A 21,851-nucleotide genomic window follows, 5' to 3' on the forward strand; every position below is an offset into this window, starting at 1 on the left:
AGGTGGGGTTTTGAAATTGGTTCTGGAAAGCCGGGTCTTAACAAACACCCACCATGGACACCAACTAGATTTTCTTGATATCAGACAAGCTAAAGGAAAAGAAAACCCCCGCCAACTTAGATTAGAGAGTAAAAATAAATGTGTAGCAAACCAAACAGGGGAGAGACAAGGTAAAAGGCTGTAACAACTTAGAGGAAGAGCTGAACAGCCGTATAGCTCTTCCAACATCTCTCATGCCATCTCAAGCACTGGCCTAGCAGCCCTTAAATATCACCTGCGTTCAGCACAATGTGCACCCCATTACCAACATGCCTACAGCAAACCATTCTAGATTGCCATTTCCACTATTGGAGACATTATCTACCCTTCAGTTTCATTATGAATATCAGGAAATAACACCCTCGACTGTGCAGTGACAAGTTTCGGTGTCTGGTCAGACCCAAGTGAAACTGAAATGTTAAGACACTGTCCTCCTGTAATAAAAAGCGTATTATTGATTGAATTTTTGGGGGGGAATCTCCTCATTTGAAATGTCTAGGCCCGTCTCCTTTTGTAGACTTACAATAACACTCTGCTCTCATGCTATTTTGGTGGTGACATCACTAAGCTCTTCTAGTTCACTGTGTATTTCATAAGGATGTCCTAGTCCTTGCAGTTAGCGAGTAACAACTCATAACTAGTGGGTATAGGAAATGAGAAAGTCTTGGAAAAGAGCATTCTTGGGTGAAAGTTTATTATATTCTAAAGTGTTTGGCAGGAACAAAGGTAAGGAATGAGATTTTTTTTTTTTTTCTCCACTCCCCTCACTGTTATGTAACCTGTTCTTCAGTGCAGCTCTGCCTGGCTTCTAGAACAGCAGCAGTGTTTTAATAGAGCTGCACCCCCCCCCCCTTTGCGGAACACAACTGTGTCTTTTTCAAGCACTCTAATTTCCTGTAATGTACTTCATTTGGAATCCCCTAGTCAATCAGTGGAATCTTCTTCAGCTGTGTATTTTTTTATTTTTTTTCTGTTCTTTTTCAGATGAGCTCCACTTTGAGGTTTTCTTTATTTTTTTATTTCTCTCGGTTTAATCACCAGTCACAAGCTTTTCCCTGCTGGAAAACAACTCCAATGACAAGCCCAGTCTGGACCAGACTATACTTTTTTAATTTGTTAGCCACATTCGCTTTTATTCATTTTTGAAGTGCCATGTAACTTGTGAGATTTGACTTTATCAACTACAGATGCACTGCACTTGTTATATCATCTTAGGCTCATATGCTCAGGTTAGCTGTGATGTAACGCTCTAAAAAGGCTCATATGCTCAGGTTACCTAAAAAGTGAGTCCTATCTCTAGCTAGTCCCTGAGACGGGCCAACTAAGGTCTGTCCTTAATGTAACAATGCCTTTATTTTTCATGCAGTCCCACGGGCCTTTTGTTTAGTTATCACAATGAAAAGCTTGTAGCTATTTCACTATAACATCCCTGCAGATGAATATTTGTTCCAAACACCTAGGCCTTTCACATCCAGTTAAATATTAATTTGCAGCTTTTGGGGGATACAGGGGATGTAAAGTAGCCTATGCTTGTGAATGATTTATTGTGATCAAGTGAAAGCCTATTTAGATACTTACTAGAGTTTGAACAGTTCTGGTGATTGGAATTAGTTTGAACAGAAATGCTCCAAACACCTATGGCCTTTCACATGAAGTTGAATCTGAATTTGCAGCTTTTGTGGAAACAGTAGTTTTGTGATGGGATATACAGTTGAAGTTTACATATACCTTAGACAAATACATTTAAACTCAGTTTTTTACAATTCCTGACATTTAATCCTAGTAAAAATGCCCTGTCTTAGGTCAGTTAGGATCACCACTTTATTTTAAGAATGTGAAATATCAGAATAATAGTAGAGATTTATTTCAGCTTTTATTTCTTTCATCACATTCCCAGTGGGTCAGAAGTTTACATACACTGAATTAGTATTTGGTAGCATTGCCTTTAAATTGTTTAACTTGGGTCACACGTTTCGGGTAGCCTTCCACAACCTTCCAACAATAAGTTGGATGAATTTTGGCCCATTCCTCCTGACAGAGCTGGTGTAACTGAGTCAGGTTTGTAGGCCTCCTTGCTCGCACACGCTTTTTCACTCCTGCCCATACATTTTCTGTAGGATTGAGGTCAGGGCTTTATGATGGCCATTTCAATACCTTGACCTTGTTGTCCTTAAGCCATTTTGCCACAACTTTGGAAGTATACTTGGGGTCGTTGTCCATTTGGAAGACCCATTTGCGACCAAGCTTTAACTTCCTGACTAATGTCTTGAGATGTTGCTTCAGTATATCCACAATTTTCCACTCTCATGATGCCATCTATTGTGTGAAGTGCACCAGTCCCTCCTGCAGCATAGCACCCCCACAACATGATGCTGCCAGCCCCGGGATGGGGGCTTGCAAGCCTCCCCGTTTTTCCTCCAAACATAACGATGGTCATTATGGCTAAACAGTTCTATTTTTGTTTCATCAGACCAGAGGACATTTCTCCAAAAAGTGCGGGTTTGGAGCAGTGGCTTCTTCCTTGCTGAGTGGCCTTTCACGTTTTGTTGATATAGGACTCGTTTTACTGTTGATATAGATACTTTTGTACCTGTTTCCTCCAGCATCTTTACAAGGTCTTTTGCTGTTGTTCTGGGATTGATTTGCACTTTTTGCACCAAAGTACGTTCATCTATAGGAGACAGAACACGTCTCCTTCCTGAGCGGTATGACGGCTGCGTGGTCCCATGGTGTTTATACTTGCGTACTATTGTTTGTACAGCTGAACGTGGTACCTTCAGGCATTTGAAGGAAAAAAAGGAAACCACACACTGTTCTTGATAGTATCACTGATATTTAATAAGCTTACGTATCGGCCTAACGGCCTTCGTCAGAGCTTTTGTGAATTTTCTGAAAACAGCACCTCTATGTAGACCTAGCCCCACCCACATCCGTTCCACGTATGGAAAGGGGTTGGAGGCAAAGTAAAATAAATAAATAAGTGCTACCAAACATAACAATATGTATTTCACAAATATTACAAAAGTGTATAGACAATCCAACTCCAGAGACTTCGAGAGAAAGAAACTCGTTTGTTCCTGCATGGCACCACTCTTAGCGAGTATTGGCGCAACAAGCGCATTCCAAGAGGACTGAGAATACAGAAGGAGCCTACAATAGGGAAAAACAACAAAACTTTCGTTCATCAATGGAGTGATATACTCAATAAATGTTCACTAGATTTAATGTTATTAATCGTTGAGCATGTGTCGAAGGAAGCAAAAGAAGTTGTAGTTAAGATTAGCGAACATGAGGTTGTTATGAAGGAGATTCTAGGCCTTAATTTTACAGCCATAGACGACGCGATCAACCAGTCCATTGGGAAATACAGAGACTCTTTACAAGCAACAAAGATCAAGAAATATCAGCGTTACACAGAGGATTACCAGCTTAACCAGGTGTATGCATGGGAAGGCCCAAGGACAGGAGCACGGAGAGGCCGACGTAGGGACACACCACTTATTGAGGGACGCAGATACGCAGCAGCAGGAGGACATGGAAATGTGGACACAGAGGCATCCACCGAGAGCGAATTCCCTACAGACAGTGACTCCAGCTACCATGGCACACAGCCGGTTTTTCTAGCCCGGAAGCAACACAAGGCTCTACGAAAGAAAAGAAACGATGTAGGAGAGGCAAGCGGTCGAAGAGGAGACCAGGATCACAGGCCGTGGACACGGCGCTACAGCAGGACGCGGTAATTAACCTCTCCAAAAAAGACCTTACTGACGCTCAAGTCTCAGTCTTATCTAAGGGTCTCTCTTTTGTACCTACATGTACAGATAAACCATTTGATACGAAAGTAGATCTGTTCAAATTCTTCCGTAAGATTAAACTTAAGCATGTGTTTTCACAAAACACTGTTTCGGGCCAAGAAACACATCAACGAACTGGCACACATTTTAAGCCCAAAAGCAAATTCTGTCCCATAGTTAACCTCTATGGGCTAGGCGGAACGAATTCGTCCCACCTACGTAACAGCCACTTGAAGCTGTGGCGCGATTTAAAACCTTAAAAATCCTATTACTTCAATTTCTCAAACATATGACTATTTTACAGCTATTTAAAGACAAGACTCTCGTTAATCTAACCACACTGTCCGATTTCAAAAAGGCTTTACAACGAAAGCAAAACATTAGATTATGTCAGCAGAGTACCAAGCCAGAAATAATCAGACACCCATTTTTCAAGCTAGCATATAATGTCACCAAAACCCAGAAGACAGCTAAATGCAGCACTAACCTTTGATGATCTTCATCAGATGACAACCCTAGGACATTATGTTATACAATACATGCATGTTTTGTTCAATCAAGTTCATATTTATATCAAAAACCAGCTTTTTACATTAGCATGTGACGTTCAGAACTAGCATACCCCCGCAAACTTCCGGGAATTCGCTAACATTTTACTAAATTACTCACGATAAACGTTCACAAAAAGCATAACAATTATTTTAAGAATTATAGATACAGAACTCCTCTATGCACTCGATATGTCCGATTTTAAAATAGCTTTTTGGTGAAAGCACATTTTGCAATATTCTAAGTACATAGCTCGGGCATCACGGGCTAGCTATTTAGACACCCGGCAAGTTTAGCACTCACCATAATCATATTTACTATTATAAAAGTTTGATTACCTTTTGTTGTCTTCGTCAGAATGCACTCCCAGGACTGCTACTTCAATAACAAATGTTGGTTTGGTCCAAAATAATCCATCGTTATATCCGAATAGCGGCGTTTTGTTCGTGCGTTCCAGACACTATCCGAAATGGAACAGAAGGGTCGTGCGCATGGCGCAATTCGTGACAAAAAAATTCTAAATATTCCATTACCGTACTTCGAAGCATGTCAACCGCTGTTTAAAATCAATTTTTATGCCATTTTTCTCGTAGAAAAGCGATAATATTCCGACCGGGAATCTCCTTTTCGGCAAACAGAGGAAAAAATCACAAAGACGGGGGCGGTCAAGTCACGCGCCTAAGCCCAGAGTCCCTTGATCAGCCACTTGAGAAAGGCGATAATGTGTTTCAGCCTGGGGCTGGGATGACGACATTCTGTTTTTTCCCGGGCTCTGAGCGCCTATGGACGACGTAGGAAGTGTCACGTTAGAGCAGAGATCCTTAGTAAAAGATGGAGATGGAAAAGAAGTTCAAGAAATGGTCAGACAGGCCACTTCCTGTAAAGGAATCTCTCAGGTTTTGACCTGCCATTTGAGTTCTGTTATACTCACAGACACCATTCAAACAGTTTTAGAAACTTTAGGGTCTTTTCTATCCCTATATAATAAGTATATGCATATTCTAGTTACTGGGTAGGATTAGTAACCAGATTAAATCGGGTACGTTTTTTATCCAGCCGTGAAAATACTGCCCCCTAGCCATAAGAGGTTATTAAGGACATTACATCAAGTTGGATCAGCTTGTAGTGTGGTTTTCCACTTTAATTTTGAGTGTGACTCCAAATCCAGACCTCCATGGGCTGATAAATTGGATTTCCATTGATTTATTTTTGTGTGATTTTGTTGTCAGCACATTCAACTATGTAAAGAAAAAAGTATTTAATAAGATTATTTCATTCAGATCTAGGATTTGTTATTTTAGTGTTCCCTTTTTTTCTGAGCAGTGTACATCCACAGGTACACCTCCAATTGACTCAAATGATGTCAATTAGCCTATCAGAAGCTTCTAAAGCCATGACATTTTCTGGATTTTTCCAAGCTGTTTAAAGGCACAGTCAACTTAGTGTATGCAAACTTCTGACCCACTGGAATCGTGATACAGTGAAATAATCTGTAAACAATTGTTGGAAACACTACTTGTGTCATGCACAAAGTAATGTCCTAACCGAGTTTCCAAAACTATAGTTTGTTTACAATAAATGTGTGGAGTGGGTTTAAAACGAGTTTTAATGACTCCAACCTAAGTGTATGTAAACTTCCGACTTCAACTGTATTGTGATCAAATGCAAATGTCCAGCCTATTTAGGCGTACTAGAGACCGACAGCCCTGCTGATTTGAAGTAGTTTAAAGGACAGAGCTTGAAAAATCAACTATTTGATAGAGCAACTTACTGTTTCTACTTTCTTTGACCCATTGTTCACAATGACATAATGCCCGTCTAGCCAAGGTCGTGAGTTCAGTTCCCGTGGTGAGCGATACTCGTACTAAATATGCACCCCCTGTACCATACTGTAAGTCACTTTGGATGAGTGGCATATCCGCCAAGTGGCATATTTAAGCAATAAGGCCTGAGGAGATGCGGTATATGGCCAATATTCCACCACTAAGGGCTGTTCTTAAGCACGCCGTGTTGCGTCATGCGTGGATACAGCCCTTAGCCGTGGTATATTGGCCATATATCACAAACCCCCGAGGTGCCTTATTGCTATTATAAACTGGTTACCAACGTAATGAAAGCAGTAAAAATAAATACAAATTGTCATACCTGTGGTATACCGTCTGATATTCCACGGCTGTCAGACAATCGGCATTCAGGGCTCGAACCACCCAGTTTATAATATCCTACATTCTGTTCAACTATAATAGTTTGTTTAAGAGCTGATGAAAGTGTGGTGTAGGCTATCCTACAAGAATGAAGCACCTGGTTAAATAAAGGTGAAATAAATCCAAAATCTGCACTATAGCATTCATTCAAGAGTTATTGTTTTAACGTAGACTTGAGGCAAGCTGATATTTAGGGTTGAGCAGTATGCAGACGTTCATACCGTTACAGTAGCATACCGGGGTATACGGTATTACCGGAAGTGCACACAAAGGGGCTCTATCTAAAAATATGTTATTCAAAGTTTTTGGGGACGCACAAAACAATTCAGGCAACGGGGATCTTGATATAGGAGGTGCCTTTTGGCAAACTCCAAGCGGACTGTCATGTGCCTTTTACTGAGGAGTGGCTTCTTTCTGGCCACTCTACCATAAAGGCCTGATTGGTGGAGTGCTGCAGAGATGGTTGTCCTGGAAGGTTCTCCCATCTCCACAGAGGAACTCTGGAGCTGTGTCAGAGTGATGATCGGGTTCTTGGTCACCTCCCTGACGAAGTTCCTTCTTCCCTGATTGCTCAGTTTGGCCGGGCGGCCAGCTCTATGAAGAGTCTTGGTGGTTCCAAACTTCTTCCATTTAAGAATAATGGAGGCCTCTGTTTTGGGGACTTTCAATGCTGCAGAAATGTTTTGGCAACCTTCCCCAGATCTGTGCCTCAGCACAATTCTGTCTCTGAGCTCTACGGACAATTCCTTCGACCTCATGGCTTGGTTTTTGCTCTGATATGCACTGTCAACTGTGGGACCTTTATATAGACAGGTGTGTGCCTTTCGAAATCATGTCCAATCAATTGAATTTTCTACAGGTCTGAATACTTTTTCGTTTATTTTTTTATTTTTTATAAATTTGAAAACATTTCTAAAACTGTTTTCGCTTTGTCATTATGGGGTATTGTGTGTAGATTGAGATGTTATTTAATATATTTTAGAATAAGGCTGTAATGTAACAAAATTGAGAAAGTCAACGAGTCTGAATACTTTCTGAATGCACTGTATTGAGGGATAGAGTGACTAGGCAACAGGATAGATGATAAACAGTTGCAGCAGTGTATGTTATCAGTCAAAAGGCTCAATGCAGATAGTCCGGGAAGCTATTGGTTAACTATTTAACAAACTATTTAGCAGTCTTATGGCTTCGGGGTAGAAACTGTTCAAGGTTTTATTGGTTCTAGACTGCTTGCTGTGCGGAGAGTCTATGACTTGGGTGGCTGGAGTCTTTGACAATTTTTAGGGCCTGCCTCTGACACCCCCCTGTTATAGAGGTCCTTGACTCTTTGCAGTGAGAGAGAGCGATACAAAGCCATAATATAACATGTCTCTTTGGGAAACTTTTGTGTGTTTACTGTTTTTCACTTTTGTTTATCTATTTGTAAACATGTTTCCCATGCCATAAAAGTCCATTGATTTGAGATCTTGTCTAACTGTAGGGTAAAGCTTTCTTAATTGGATTAAGCCCCTTTTTTAAAACTCACCTTTTCTGATGATCACATCCCCTTTCAGATTGAATGGCTGAAGGCCCATCTTTTACATATATTACGGTACAGTACCTCTGTACAAAGGGTACACGTACCTTACAGTACTGAGGGCTTATGAGGGCTTATGATGACTTTATCTGCATCCATTAGAACATTGTTTGTCTTTCATATACAGCATGCCAGAATACAGATATTATTTACAGCATATCATGGTTCTCCTCGTACATTCTGACACTTTCTACTGACCCCATTTCAAAATGCAGTTTGTGTTTCTCTTCCCCAGCTATGCTTTGACCCCATCCCAATATGCATTACTTTTTATATGTTAGTAATTTAGCAGATGCTCTTATCCAGAGAAACTTACAATAGTGAGTTCATAATTTTTTTTGTACTGGTCCCACGTAGGAGTCGAACTCACAACCCTGGCATTTCATGCGCCGTGCTCTACCACATGGGACCATGCAGTTTCTGTTTCTCTGCCCAGCTACGCGCTGATCCCATCCCAATATGCAGTTTCTGTTTCTCTGCCCAGCTACGCGCTGACCCCATCCCAATATGCAGTTTCTGTTTCTCTCCCCAGCTACGCGCTGACCCCATCCCAATATGCAGTTTGTGTTTCTCTCCCCAGCTACGCGCTGACCCCATCCCAATATGCAGTTTCTGTTTGGGAACGAAAGAGTCCAATCGGGACAAGAGGTCAGAGGAGCTTCTGTCCTGTGCAGACTGTGGAAGCAGCGGTAAGTTCATAACCTTTTTACACTACAGAGCTGAAGTGGACCGAGCTGTACTGGGCTGGCCTAGTTACAGATCCACCATATCTGTTACCTAGAGAGCATCGGTCCACTTTACAAGATGTACGTGTTTTGAGATCTCACTACTTGGCAGTCAGACTACACAGAATAACTGATGTAAATCACCTTGCATCCCACATAACTATGCTACTCGTAATGTAATCAAGCTTAGTGATTATTCTGCGCCTTACCTTACTCAAACGGATTCCCTCCAACAAACTGGCCATATCCTAGTTGGTCTGTGTACTAATAGTACTAAGTACTACTGTAATTTCCGGACTATTAAGCGCACCTGAAAATAAGCCACACCCACTGAATTTAAAAATGTTTTTTATTTTGAAAATAAATAAGCCGCACATGTCTATAAGCCGCAGGTGCCTACCGGTACATTGAAACAAATGAACGTTACACAGGCTTTAACGAAACACGGCTTGTAACAAAAATAAATAGGCTTTAACGAAACACGGCTTGTAACAAAAAATAAAAAATTAGCAGTAAGCTTTAGTTGTCTTTGCACTGAGTCAATTCCTAACGCTGCTGTTTCCAACGTCTTATCATCGACTCATTAAGACCAAGCTCCCGTGCAGCAGCTCTATTTCCTTTTCCAACAGCCAGATCAATTGCCTTCAACTTGAAAGCTGCATCATATGCATTTCTCCGTGTCTTTGCCATGAGGGTGACAAAATGAGTACCGTAATCAGAATGATGGGAGATTTGAGAGCGCTCGATTTAATCTAAACAGTAAACAAAAAAGTTGTTTGACCTTAACCCGTTCGGCAATTTCATTGGTCTAATGAAAGCTTCATGCCGCCAAAAAACTGAGCACGTCACAGAATGTGTTTTTCTGAAAAAAAAAAAAATTGAAAGCGGGAAAAATCCATATATTAGCCGCGTCATTGTTTAAGCCGTGACGTTCAAAGCCTGGGAAAAAAGTTGCGGCTTATAGTCCGGAATTTACCGTATTTATAATTTACTATTTAGTAAAAATGTAACTAAATCAACACAACATCGCCGAGCTTATCTCTCATCTTTTTTAACCTGTTTCTCCTCTCTGAGGAAGTTTCCAGTGCTTGGAAGGCAGCCATGGTGCGTCCTTTTATAGGCCAATTTCTTTCTTGCCTTGTTTATCAAAACGTGTTAATAATCAACTGACTGGTTTTCTTGATGTCTATAGTATTCTTTCTGATATGCAATCTGGATTCTGCTCAGGTTAATGATGTCACTGCAACCTTAAAGGTTCTAAATTATGGCGTCATTGCCCTTGAGTCTAAGCAGTGTATTTTTATTCACTTGGCCAAAGCTTTTGATACGGTAGACCATTCCATTCTTGTGGGTCAGCTAAGGAGTATTGCTGTCTCTGAGGGGTCTTTTGGCCTGGTTTGCTGACTACCGCTCTCAAAGTGTGCAGTGTATTAAGTCAGAACATCAGCTGTCTTAGCCACTGCCTGTCACCAAGGGTGTACCCCAAGGCTCGATCCTAGGCCCCATGCTCTTCTCAACATAGCTCAGGCAGTAGGAAGCTCTCTCATCCATTTCTGTGCAGATAATAGTCTTATACTCAGCTTGTCCCTCCCTCTATTTTGTGTTAAACGCTCTACAACAAAGCGTTCTTAGTGTCCAACAAGCTTTCTCTGCCCTTTAACCTTGTTCTGAACACCTCCAAAACAAAGGTCATGTGGTTTGGTAAGAAGAATGCCCCTCTCCCCACAGGTGTGATTACTACCTCTGAGGGTTTAAAGCTTTAGGTAGTCAACTCATACAAGTAATTGGGAGTAAGGCTAGACGGTACACTGTCCTTCTGTCAGCACATATCCAAGCTGCAGCCTAAGGTTAAATCTAGACTTGGTTTCCTCTATCGTAATCGCTCCTCTCACCCCAGCTGTCAAATGAACCATGATTCAGATGACCATCCTACCCATGCTAGATTTATAGATTGGCAGGTAAGGGTGCTCTTGATCGACTAGATGTTCTTTACCTTTCGGCCATCAGATTTGCCACTAATGCTCCTTAAAGGACACATCACTGCACTCTATACTCCTCTGTAAACTGGCCATCTCTGTATACCTGATGCAAGACACACTTGTTGATGCGTATTTATAAAACCTTCTTTGGCCTTCTTTGGCCTCACTTCCCCCTATCTGAGATATCTACTGCAGCCCTCATCCTCCACATACAACAGCCGTTCTGCCAGTCACATTCTGTTAAAGGTCCCCAAAGCACACACATCCATGGGTCTTTTCAGTTTGCTGCAGCTAGCGACTGGAACGAGCTGCAACAAACACTCAAAATGGACAGTTTTATCTCAATCTCTTCATTCAAAGACTCAATCATGGACACTCTTACTGACAGTTGTGGCTGCTTTGTGTGATGTATTGTTATCTCTACCTTTTTGCCCATTGTGCTGTTGTCTGTGCCTAACAATGTTTGTACCATGTTTGTGCTGCTGCCATGTTGTGCTGCTGCCGTGCCGTGCTGCTGTCATGTTGTGCTGCTGCTGCCGTGCCGTGCTGCTGCCATGTTGTGCCGTGCTGCTGCCATGTTGTGCCGTGCTGCTGCCGTGCCGTGCTGCTGCCATGTTGTGCCGTGCTGCTGCTGTGCCGTGGCGTGCTGCTGCCATGTTGTGCTGTGCTGCTGCTGTGCCGTGCCAGGCTGCTGCCATGTTGTGCTGTGCTGCTGTGCTGTGCTGCTGTGCCGTGCCGTGCTGCTGCCATGTTGTGCCAGGCTGCTGCCATGTTGTGGCGTGCTGCTGCCATGTTGTGCCGTGCTGCTGCCGTGCCGTGCTGCTGCCATGTTGTGCCATGTTGTGCCGTGCTGCTGCCGTGCCGTGCTGCTGCCATGTTGTGCCGTGCTGCTGCCATGTTGTGCCGTGCTGCTACCATGTTGTGCCGTGCTGCTACCATGTTGTGCCGTGCTGCTACCATGTTGTGCCATGCTGCTGCCATGTTGTGCCGTGCTGCTACCATGTTGTGCCGTGCTGCTGCCGTGCCATGCTGCTGCCATGTTGTGCTGTGCTGCTACCATGTTGTTCTGTGCTGCTGCCATGCTGTGTTGTCTTAGGTATCTCTTTTATGTAGTGTTCTGGTGTATCTCTTATCGTGATGTGTGTTTTGTCCTCAGTTTTTTTTGTATTTTTAATCCCAGCCCCCGCAGGAGGCCTTTTGCCTTCTGGTAGGCCGTCATTGTAAATAAGAATTTGTTCTTAACTGACTTGCGTAGTTAAATAAATAAACAGGCTCACCCATACTGAGAATGCGTCATCTATTGAGCAGTTGCGTTGTTTCCTGTCATTCATTACACCTTATCACATTAACCCTTATCTCATTATCAGCTGTTGTCAAGAACACGTGGGTCTGAAAAGATGATTCTCTTCCTCAATGGCACGCAGGGAATTCCACTAGGTGAAGGTTAAAATGAGTATGATGTTCTGGCATTTATCACATACTGGAATATATATATATATATATATATATATATTTTTTTTTTTTTTCTTCACATACTATAAAACCTATTTGGGCAAACCCAGTCAGCCTATTACTTAGAACGCAAGTACTGCGAACCGGACTCAGTCACTGTCTGAATCCCAAACTGCACCCTATTCCCTACATAGTGTCCTATGGGTCCTGGTCAAAAGTAGTGCACTATATAGGGAATAGGGTGCCTCATTTGGGATGAAGCCACAGAATGACAGGGGGAATCCCTCTGGAGGTCCAAACCTCCACAAAACAACATAGCCTGACTGAGCCAGGTTGTATGTAGCTCGTGGTAGCAGAGATGGTTTCAAGGTCAATCTGCTATTTGTCTGTGGTTTAAACAGTGAGAGGGGTATACCCTGAGATGGTAGCAACTCTAGTGCTATTGGGACCGATGCCATATTCCACCTGCAGCATGATGTTCTCCTGCTTTAGGCTTAACCTCTCTCCTTTAAGAACTTATTAGAGGAACATTGTTGAAATTGGATAGTTGAGGGATCAAAATCGCTACCAACCCATGATGGACTGAGGAAGGCAGATTCTGCTTAGGTGCCCATTTTTTTTATTTTGAAATCACTCTTCGTTGAGTGAATGGAGCTCGTAGCTCTCAGAATCAGAATGCACCAGCACTCTGAGAACACGCCAGGCAGCGATGAAAGAGGGTCAAAGGTCATCCATTTTCCACAGCTGTCGATTAGTGGCATTTTCATTTACTGTTCTTTTTTGTTCCAGACAAAATTTGCTGCTGCTAGCCCTACATAAAATGCAGTCTGCTAAGTAGTGGATTGTTTAAGGAACAGTTCTCCCAGTGACATTTTATATAGCTCAAATTTGACTAAGTAACGTTGAGGTGGTTTTCATTAACCGCTCTGTAGTGTACACACATTGTTCTGGGTGTAAAACAGCTGTTTTACACCCATGAGAGGGATACGGGTGAGAGGAGTCACGCTTTTTAAATGACTTTCATGGATGGGCCCCCATTAGACTGAGTGCTGCTACTGTTTCTGCCTCATTAAGATCAAATTATCTTTAATTAACTGCTCAGATGTTTGATCATACTCTTCTTTTTTTTTTTTTGACGCCGTTTGTGGAAAAAAAGAGGTCCGTGGACCCATACGCACCCAAGTACAAACGCTGCTCAACATTGTTGATGATGCAAAATGTTAATATTTAAAGTGGAATTGACAGTGTTTTAGCAACATGAAATCTTATTAAAATCGGTTCATTTACACCCCCCAGGAAGAATGATGCCTTTTTCCCCCACATTTTCTGACAGGCGAGGACATAGATATGGTCATTTTAAAGTTTTTATACTTTCATAGAGTGGGAAAGTGGCCATACATTTGGACAATTTCTAGACATTGCAGTAAATAAAACCTAGTCAAGACGTGTCAGTCTTGTCCCAGCCCAGACTACACAGACCGGTGCACCATAGCCAATCAGAGCTACACTAGGCCTATATGCAAATAACACATTTGCCATACGGGCATTCCATCATTAACTTTGAACTGGACTGTGTATTTACAGGAAGTAGCAACAGTGCAACGTTAGATCATTAGAAAGGATTCTCCAAAAGCCACGAAATACACCTGAATGGATTTCTGCAAATATGTCAGTGTAACCGATGTGAAATGGCTAGCTAGTTAGCGCGCTAATAGCGTTTCAATCTGTGACGTCACTCGCTCTGAGATCTTGAAGTAGTTGTTCCCCTTGCGCTGCTTTTGTGGAGCAATGGGTAACGATGCTTCGTGGGATGCAGTTGTTGTGTGCAGAGGGTCCCTGGTTCGAACCCAGGTGGGGCGAGGAGAGGGACGGAAGCTAAACTGTTACATAAGTATTACAGAAGTCCTTGTACATTTGGGAACTTTACAGTCCAATTTATCTAACAACTGTGAACAGGTAGGCTACCTCTTTCTCAGTTGCCTATAAGATCAACAACCAATGTTAGCCTTAGCGAGATGAGCTAAAATCTAACGAGGGAACAGTAGATAAACTTTTTCAGCTTTAGTTGGCTGATAAACAATGGAATACTAGCCCACAACTGAATGGGAACTTTCCTGCTTGCCCGCTAATTCTATCGATGACAAATACATTTTTATTGAAAACTAAGAGCTATGCTAACTGTAGATAAGAGTTATTCAAGTTCAGCATAGCTAGCTATCAAAGTGACTCACATTTCTTTCTATCAAAGTGACTCACCCATCCTTCCAGCAGCTAGTTAGCTAGGCTCCGGGCTTTGTTTGCTAAATACATAGTTACATGAATAGATAAGCGAGCCTATTAGCCACGTTAAGACTGACTTGTGATTAGGGGTGAACATATCAGAATCGGACGATATTGGCAAAAAATGCCAACATCGGTATCGGCCCGATGTCTAGTTTAATGCCGATGTAAAAAAAACGATGTCAAAGCTGACATGCATACCTATATAACGTAGGTACAGGATGTAATGATACCCTGATGAAGACAGCTTGTCTGTCAAAATGTTGGTTATTAAATTATTGCATCTGAGCTCCTAGAGTGTGCGGCTCTCCTTTAATTTTACAGAACATAATGACGCCACGTAAAATGTTGCGCTACACATGCAACACAGCATTCCTAACCTAGCCCACAATGTCTGCTGTGTGGACCGAGCAGTCAACAAGTCGAGCAGTCATTTGAAAGAGTAAGAAACATTTCAGCAAGACAACTCAAAGGTGAAATCCATTATGGAATTCATTGCCCTTGACAATCAACTGTTCTGTCGTGGGTTACGTTGACTTTCGCCGATTCGTCGAGAACCGGTACACATTATCAAGTGCACTATTTATCAGATGTTTCCCTACCGGACACAGTAATAACGTCACTGCTATTAGCTTCACGACATCAATACTATGGAATGCCGTTTGGGTCTTTGCGTGTCAAAAAAGATAGGGTTGCACTGTCAAAGCAGTACAAAAAAGTCTGCAAACACCGGCCACGGACAATGTTTACAATACTGCGTTGGTAATAAAGCATCATTTGTTCGACCGCAACTTCTGGGGTAGCTAGCTTTAGCTTGGTACCAAGCTAGCACCAGTACAATCAGCCTGAAAACAATGACAAGTAGAAACTGCAGTCATTTTCATTATTTTTAGCAATGATTTAGGAATCCTTGTGAGTAAGTATTATCTAGGTTGCCACTTGTTGTTCGCCTATTGAAATTGAACTTCAGTTCATGAAAATAAATAGCTAGCCAGCTACTTAGCTTTGGGCAACAGGGTTAACGTTATAAGCAGCCAGCTAGCTTCATCTGGCTAGTGAGGCTCAACCAGCCCGGGTTATGTGTTGTGAAGCTAGCCACAATAAGGATTAGGCACAATAGTGAAATTTGCAGTATGCCTTCAACATAAGTGTCATTGACAGTGACACAAATGAATACATAGTATAATTATGCCATACTTTTATTTTGAAAGCTAACCGGAAGGCCCACTTGTGGCTAATCCTTATTGTGGCTAGCTTCATATAGATGTGTCCAACCACCATTAATCAAATAAGAACGGTCTTATAAATTAGGGTTATTTTAGATGATGTCACCTAGCTATAGCTACTGAAACAGATGATGTCATTTTGCTATGTTTTTGGGGAAGAACTGCATTGTTTGCATCCATCAGCTAGCTAACTTTTTTTATGACCAGCACTGTAGGTGCACGAGACAACTCTACCAGCATCATAGCATACGTATCGATGAATCGTTGTGACATATGAAATATGAGTGATCATTTTTTACGGAGTTATTACACTAATGAACATGTTAAATAATTATTTAACGTGCAGTCATATTCAGGTCCTGATTGGTCAACAAGCTTATATCTAGATATGTATTTCTAGAACTACAACCCTAAACCTAAATGCTTGTTCTAAGGCAACTCATTACAATTCTCTTTCTCACAAACATGAGCAAGCTCACAATTATTGTCAATAACTACGTGATATCACACTAAAAGGACCATCATCACCTTGGTCTTTTACTGGGAAATTGTGCAGAAATGTTTTGTAATTCAACTTTTTTGCCTTGTGAAAATATGTAAATAATTTGAGATGCAATGTACAGAGGCGTAGAAATACTGATTGGCAATCAATTTAGGTTTTCTTTTCTTCTAAGTTACTAACTGCATTGATTCAGTTTCATGATTTAGTATTTAATGTGAATTATTATTGACGTGATTATAGTGTTATTTGATGTGAATCTTTTTTGACACGCAAAGAACCAAACGGCGTTCCATAGAGTTCCTGGTTGAGAATGAAACAAATGAACAACGAAACAGCACAGCAAGTACGTGAAAGAAATAGGTAATGGGGACATGCGTAAATGCCAACAAAATATCTTTGTGTGTGAACTTTATTTAACTAGTCAGTTAAGAACAAATTCTTATTTACAATGACGGCCCGGGCGATGCTGGGCCAATTGTGCACCGCCCTATGGGACTCCCAATCACGGCCGTATGTGATACAGCCTGGAATCGAACCAGGGACTGTATTGACGCCTCTTGCACTGAGATACAGTGCCTTAGAACGTGTGTGTGTGTGTGTGTGTGTGTGTGTAACTATTTAACTGTACTAGAATGCTTAAAAAGCTGCTAAAATTGTAAATATCGGTATCGTTTTTTTGGGGGCAAGGAAAATATTGGATATCGGTATCAGCCCAAAAATGTCATATCGGTGCATCACTACTTGTGATCAATGTTCCCTCTAAAAGAAATATCATCCCGTGCAGAGAAGCACGAGATTGAACTTCAGTCAACTTTCTGGAGTTTTTCCCCCTTAGTTAACACTATCAAGATTTAGTATGCTAAACTAATTATGCAAGATATTTTCTTGTAGGCGGAATGCATTTGAATAGAGTTCTATTGCATTTACAGGCACAACTCAGCCTGTACTTCACACAGACCGGTGCAGCATGACCAATCAGAGCTGCAGTAGGCCTATATACAAATAGATCATTGCTATATATGGATCTGTGCCATTCACTTTCAACTGGACTGTATTATTTTTTTTTAAATGTACTCATTTTTTCTCCCTAATTTCGTGGTATCCAATTGTCCCATCGCTGCGATTCCCATACGGACTCGGGAGAGGTGAAGTTCGAGAGCCCTGCGTCCCCCGAAACACAACCCAGCCAAGCCACACTTCTTCTTGACACAATGCCTGCTTAACCCGGAAGCCAGCCGCACCAATGTCGTAGAGGAAACACTACACCTGCATCGTGTGCATTGCGCCCACCACAGGAGTCGTTAGTGCGCAATGGGACAAGAAAATCCCTGCCGGCCAAACCCTCCCCTAATCCGGACGACGCTGGGCCAATTGTTCACCGCCCCATGGGTCTCCCGGTTGCGACTGGCTGCGACAGAGCCTGGACTCGAACCAGGATCTCTAGTGGCACAGCTAGCACTGCGATGCAGTGCCTTAGACCACTGCGCCACTCGGGAGGCCCTGAACTGTGTTTACAGCATGAGCAGTCGCGAGTAGATGAGCTAGTTTTGAGATCATAGCAAGAGCTGCATGTAGCCACGTGCACATTTTTTATTTCCTATCCTTTGCTAGTTAGTTAGTTATTAGCCCAGTTATAGATCATTTGTAGTCAGCAATGGTGGAGTGATTGCTTCCTACAAGAGCACAAAATGTGTAAATTCTTTCTGTCATAAACTCTGATACCTCCTGCACCTCGAACTGTTTCGGTCTGTTTCTGAAGTTTTTTATTTTGTTCATAAGTCTGGACTGGATGTTTACCAACTAGCTAGGTTGCAATTGAGCCCAATTTGCCTGGAATAGCAAACAAACGTTTTCAGCGCTGTAGAAGCTGTTTATTACGCTCTTGCCTGGTACCATAGTGACAATCCGGAGTTCCAATGCAGCAATTGTTTGCTTACAGAGGATTACAGAAATGAGGTAGCTATCCTTTGCAAGCAAATTTCAATTCTTATGGGGAAAATGCTAATTGGAACTTTATTGTTCTCAACTCCTGTGGCTGGACGCCGCTGGGCTTGATGGATGTATCCCTGCCTTGACATCTGTCCCTACCCGAATGGCCTGTGCTACCTGGAACTTGCCTGCTAAGGAAGTTGTCTCCATCTACTTCTCCTCCTCCATCTTGTAGTGGAGTATAACGAGAACAGCAAGAGGATTTGCTCCAATCAGCGATGGTCACAAGTCATGGAAACAAAAGGCAGCAGCATGCTGCTAAATGGACTAGAGTGTCTGCGAGAGGTCCGGAGCAGATCGACATGAAGAATAGCTTCGCCGCTCTGGTGCCTGATCTACCTGTTCCTTCATCGCTGGGACTGCCTGTGTCTGCGGCAGCTTAGCTGACTTCAACTACGCTGACTCAAGCAGCGGATTCGTCGTCCAGTTCGGCTCCTTTCACTCTCTCTGGATCTGACGGGGCAATGCCTGCTATGGAAGGTCTGAACCTATAGCCGGGAGTTGCGGGCATACGCTATCCTGCTTCTGGTGGGCCCGTGAAAGGTTCCACAAATTGTGTGAGGGGTAGGAATGGGTTGATTTCTCCATCCCCTTCTCCGGCTGTTGTATTGGGCAGTGCAATGGTGAGAAATGTCTCAGTCCCTGGTGCAAAAACTTGCTATACAGCAACATGAGTACAGGACATCAATAAGCTGCACCCAAACATTTTAAGACTACATTTCCTGATGCAGGTTATCTTAGTTCATGTGGGATTCAATGAAGGGCAGCACAGAACAGCTGAAGATGGGTTTTAAAGAACTGATTGGGTCTCTGCTTGACACCAACAAAAGCCCCATAATATCTAGCCCTGTGCCCTCCCTCAATCGTGGCATTAAATGGTCCAGCAGACTTTTAGCCCTCCATAACTGGCTACGTGACTATTGCAGCTCCGTGGGTGTAACATTTATTGACAATTTTTAAGCCTTATGGAAACAAAGCTGGTTTTATAAGGGGGATGGGATCCACCCAAATAATTCCGGTTCCTGGATCTTTTCACAGCATTATGAGGCTGCATTGAGACAATGACTTATCAATGACCCAAGCCCAGCTCAGTTAATCCCTACCATTGTGTTGCTAAGTAGTCATAATGCTTCAGCTAATGTACATTATCCCAAGGGCGTTGGAAGACAATGTGTGTAACCTAATTTATGTCCCTCTAACTGCGCTGTATGCTTCTGCTGATCCTACAGCTATTGTATGCAGCAATTTTTTATTTATTTATTTATTTCACCTTTATTTAACCAGGTAGGCAAGTTGAGAACAAGTTCTCATTTACAATTGCGACCTGGCCAAGATAAAGCAAAGCAGTTTGACAACATACAACACCACAGTTACACATGGAGTAAAACAAACATACAGTCAATAATACAGTAGAAAAATAAGTCTATATACAATGTGAGTAAATGAGATGCGATAAGGGAGGTAAAGGCAATGGTGGCGAAGTAAATACAATATAGCAAGTAAAACACTGGAATGGTAGATTTGTAGTAGAAGAAAGTGCAAAGTAGAAATAAATGATGGGGTGCAAAGGAGCAAAATAAATAAAATGAATAAATACAGTAGGGGAAGAGGTAGTTGTTGGGGCCAGATTATAGATGGGCTATGTACAGGTGCAGTGATCTGTGAGCTGCTCTGACAGCTGGTGCTTAAAGCTAGTGAGGGAGATAAGTGTTTCCAGTTTCAGAGATTTTTGTAGTTCGTTCCAGTCATTGGCAGCAGAGAACTGGAAGGAGAGACGGCCAAAGGAGGAATTGGCTTTGGGGGTGACCAGAGAGATATACCTGCTGGAGGGTGTGCTACATGTGGGTGCTGCTATGGTGACCAGTGAGCGGAGATAAGGGGGGACTTAACTAGCAGGGTCTTGTAGATGACCTGGAGCCAGTGGGTTTGGCAACGAGTATGAAGCGAGGGCCAGCCAACGAGAGCGTACAGGTCGCAGTGGTGGGTAGTATATTTTTACATTTACGTCATTTAGCAGACGCTCTTATCCAGAGCGACTTACAAATTGGTGCATTCACCTTATGATATCCAGTGGAACAACCACTTTACAATAGTACATCTAGGATTACTTTATCCTATCCCAGGTATTCCTTAGAGAGGTGGGGTTTCAGGTGTTTACGGAAGGTGGTGATTGACTCCGCTGTCCTGGCGTCGTGAGGGAGCTTGTTCCACCATTGGGGTGCCAGAGCATCAAACAGTTTTGACTGGGCTGAGCGGGAACTGTGCTTCTGCAGAGTTAGGGGGGCCAGCAGGCCAGAGGTGGATGAACGCAGTGCCCTTGTTTGGGTGTAGGGCCTGATCAGAGCCTGAAGGTACGGAGGTGCCGTTCCCATCGCAGCTCCGTAGGCAAGCACCATGGTCTTGTAGCAGATGCGAGCTTCAACTGGAAGCTAGTGGAGTGTGCGGAGGAGCGGGATGACATTAGAGAACTTGGGAAGGTTGAACACCAGACGGGCTGCGGCATTCTGGATGAGTTGTAGGGGTTTAATGGCACAGGCAGGGAGCCTCGCCAGCAGCGAGTTGCAGTAATCTAGACGGGAGATGACAAGTGCCTGGATTAGGACCTGCGCCGCTTCCTGTGTGAGGCAGGGTCGTACTCTGCGAATGTTGTATAGCATGAACCTATAGGATCGGGTCACTGCCTTGATGTTACCGGAGAACGACAGGGTGTTGTCCAGGGTCACGCCAAGGCTCTTAGCACTTTGGCAGGAGGACACAATGGAGTTGTCCACTGTGATGGCGAGATCATGGAAAGGGCAGTCCTTCCCCGGGAGGAAGAGTAGCTCCGTCTTGCCGAGGTTCAGCTTGAGGTGGTGATCCGTCATCCACACTGATATGTATGCCAGACATGCAGAGATGGGATTTGCCACCTGGTTATCAGAAGGGGGAAAGGAGAAGATTAATTGTGTGTCGTCTGCGTAGCAATGATAGGAGAGACCATGTGAGGATATGACAGAGCCAAGTGACTTGGTGTATAGCGAGAATTGGAGAGGGCCTAGAACTGAGCCCTGGGGGACACCAGTGGTGAGAGCACGTGGTGCGGAGACGGATTCTCGCCACACCACCTGGTAGGAGCGACCTGTCAGGTAGGACGCAATCCAAGAGTGAGCCGCGCTGGAGATGCCCAACTCGGAGATGGTGGAGAGGAGGATCTGATGGTTCACAGTATCAAAGGCAGCAGATGGGTCTAGATGGATGAGAGCAGAGGAGAGAGAGTTAGCTTTAGCAGTGCGGAGAGCCTCCGTGACACAGAGAAGAGCAGTCTCAGTTGAATGACCAGCCTTGAAATCTGACTGATTTGGATCAAGAAGGTCATTCTGAGAGAGATGGCAGGAGAGCTGGCCAAGGACGGCAAGTTCAAGAGTTTTGGAGAGAAAAGAAAGAAGGGATACTGGTCTGTAGTTGTTGACATCGGAGGGATCGAGTGTAGGTTTTTTGAGAAGGGGTGCAACTCTCGCTCTCTTGAAGACGGAAGGGACGTAGCCAGCAGTCAAGGA

General features: G+C 43.1%; 1 protein-coding gene across 10 annotated transcripts in view; it reads left to right on the forward strand.

Annotated features, from left to right (window-relative positions):
• Window positions 1-21,851, forward strand: part of LOC106589879 (histone acetyltransferase KAT6B) — a 102,750-nt gene that overhangs the window by 10,405 nt on the left and 70,494 nt on the right. For 8 of the 10 annotated variants that reach the window (XM_045710443.1, XM_045710444.1, XM_045710446.1 and 5 more), the window contains exon 3: window positions 8,743-8,851. The exons of the other annotated variants lie outside the window; for them this stretch is intronic. In XM_045710443.1, coding sequence (XP_045566399.1) covers window positions 8,743-8,851 — 109 coding nt within the window. The remainder of the gene's footprint in view (window positions 1-8,742; window positions 8,852-21,851) is intronic. 10 annotated transcript variants of the gene reach the window in all.

This window comes from Salmo salar, chromosome ssa28, assembly GCF_905237065.1.
Source record: "Salmo salar chromosome ssa28, Ssal_v3.1, whole genome shotgun sequence".
Taxonomy (NCBI): domain Eukaryota; kingdom Metazoa; phylum Chordata; class Actinopteri; order Salmoniformes; family Salmonidae; genus Salmo; species Salmo salar.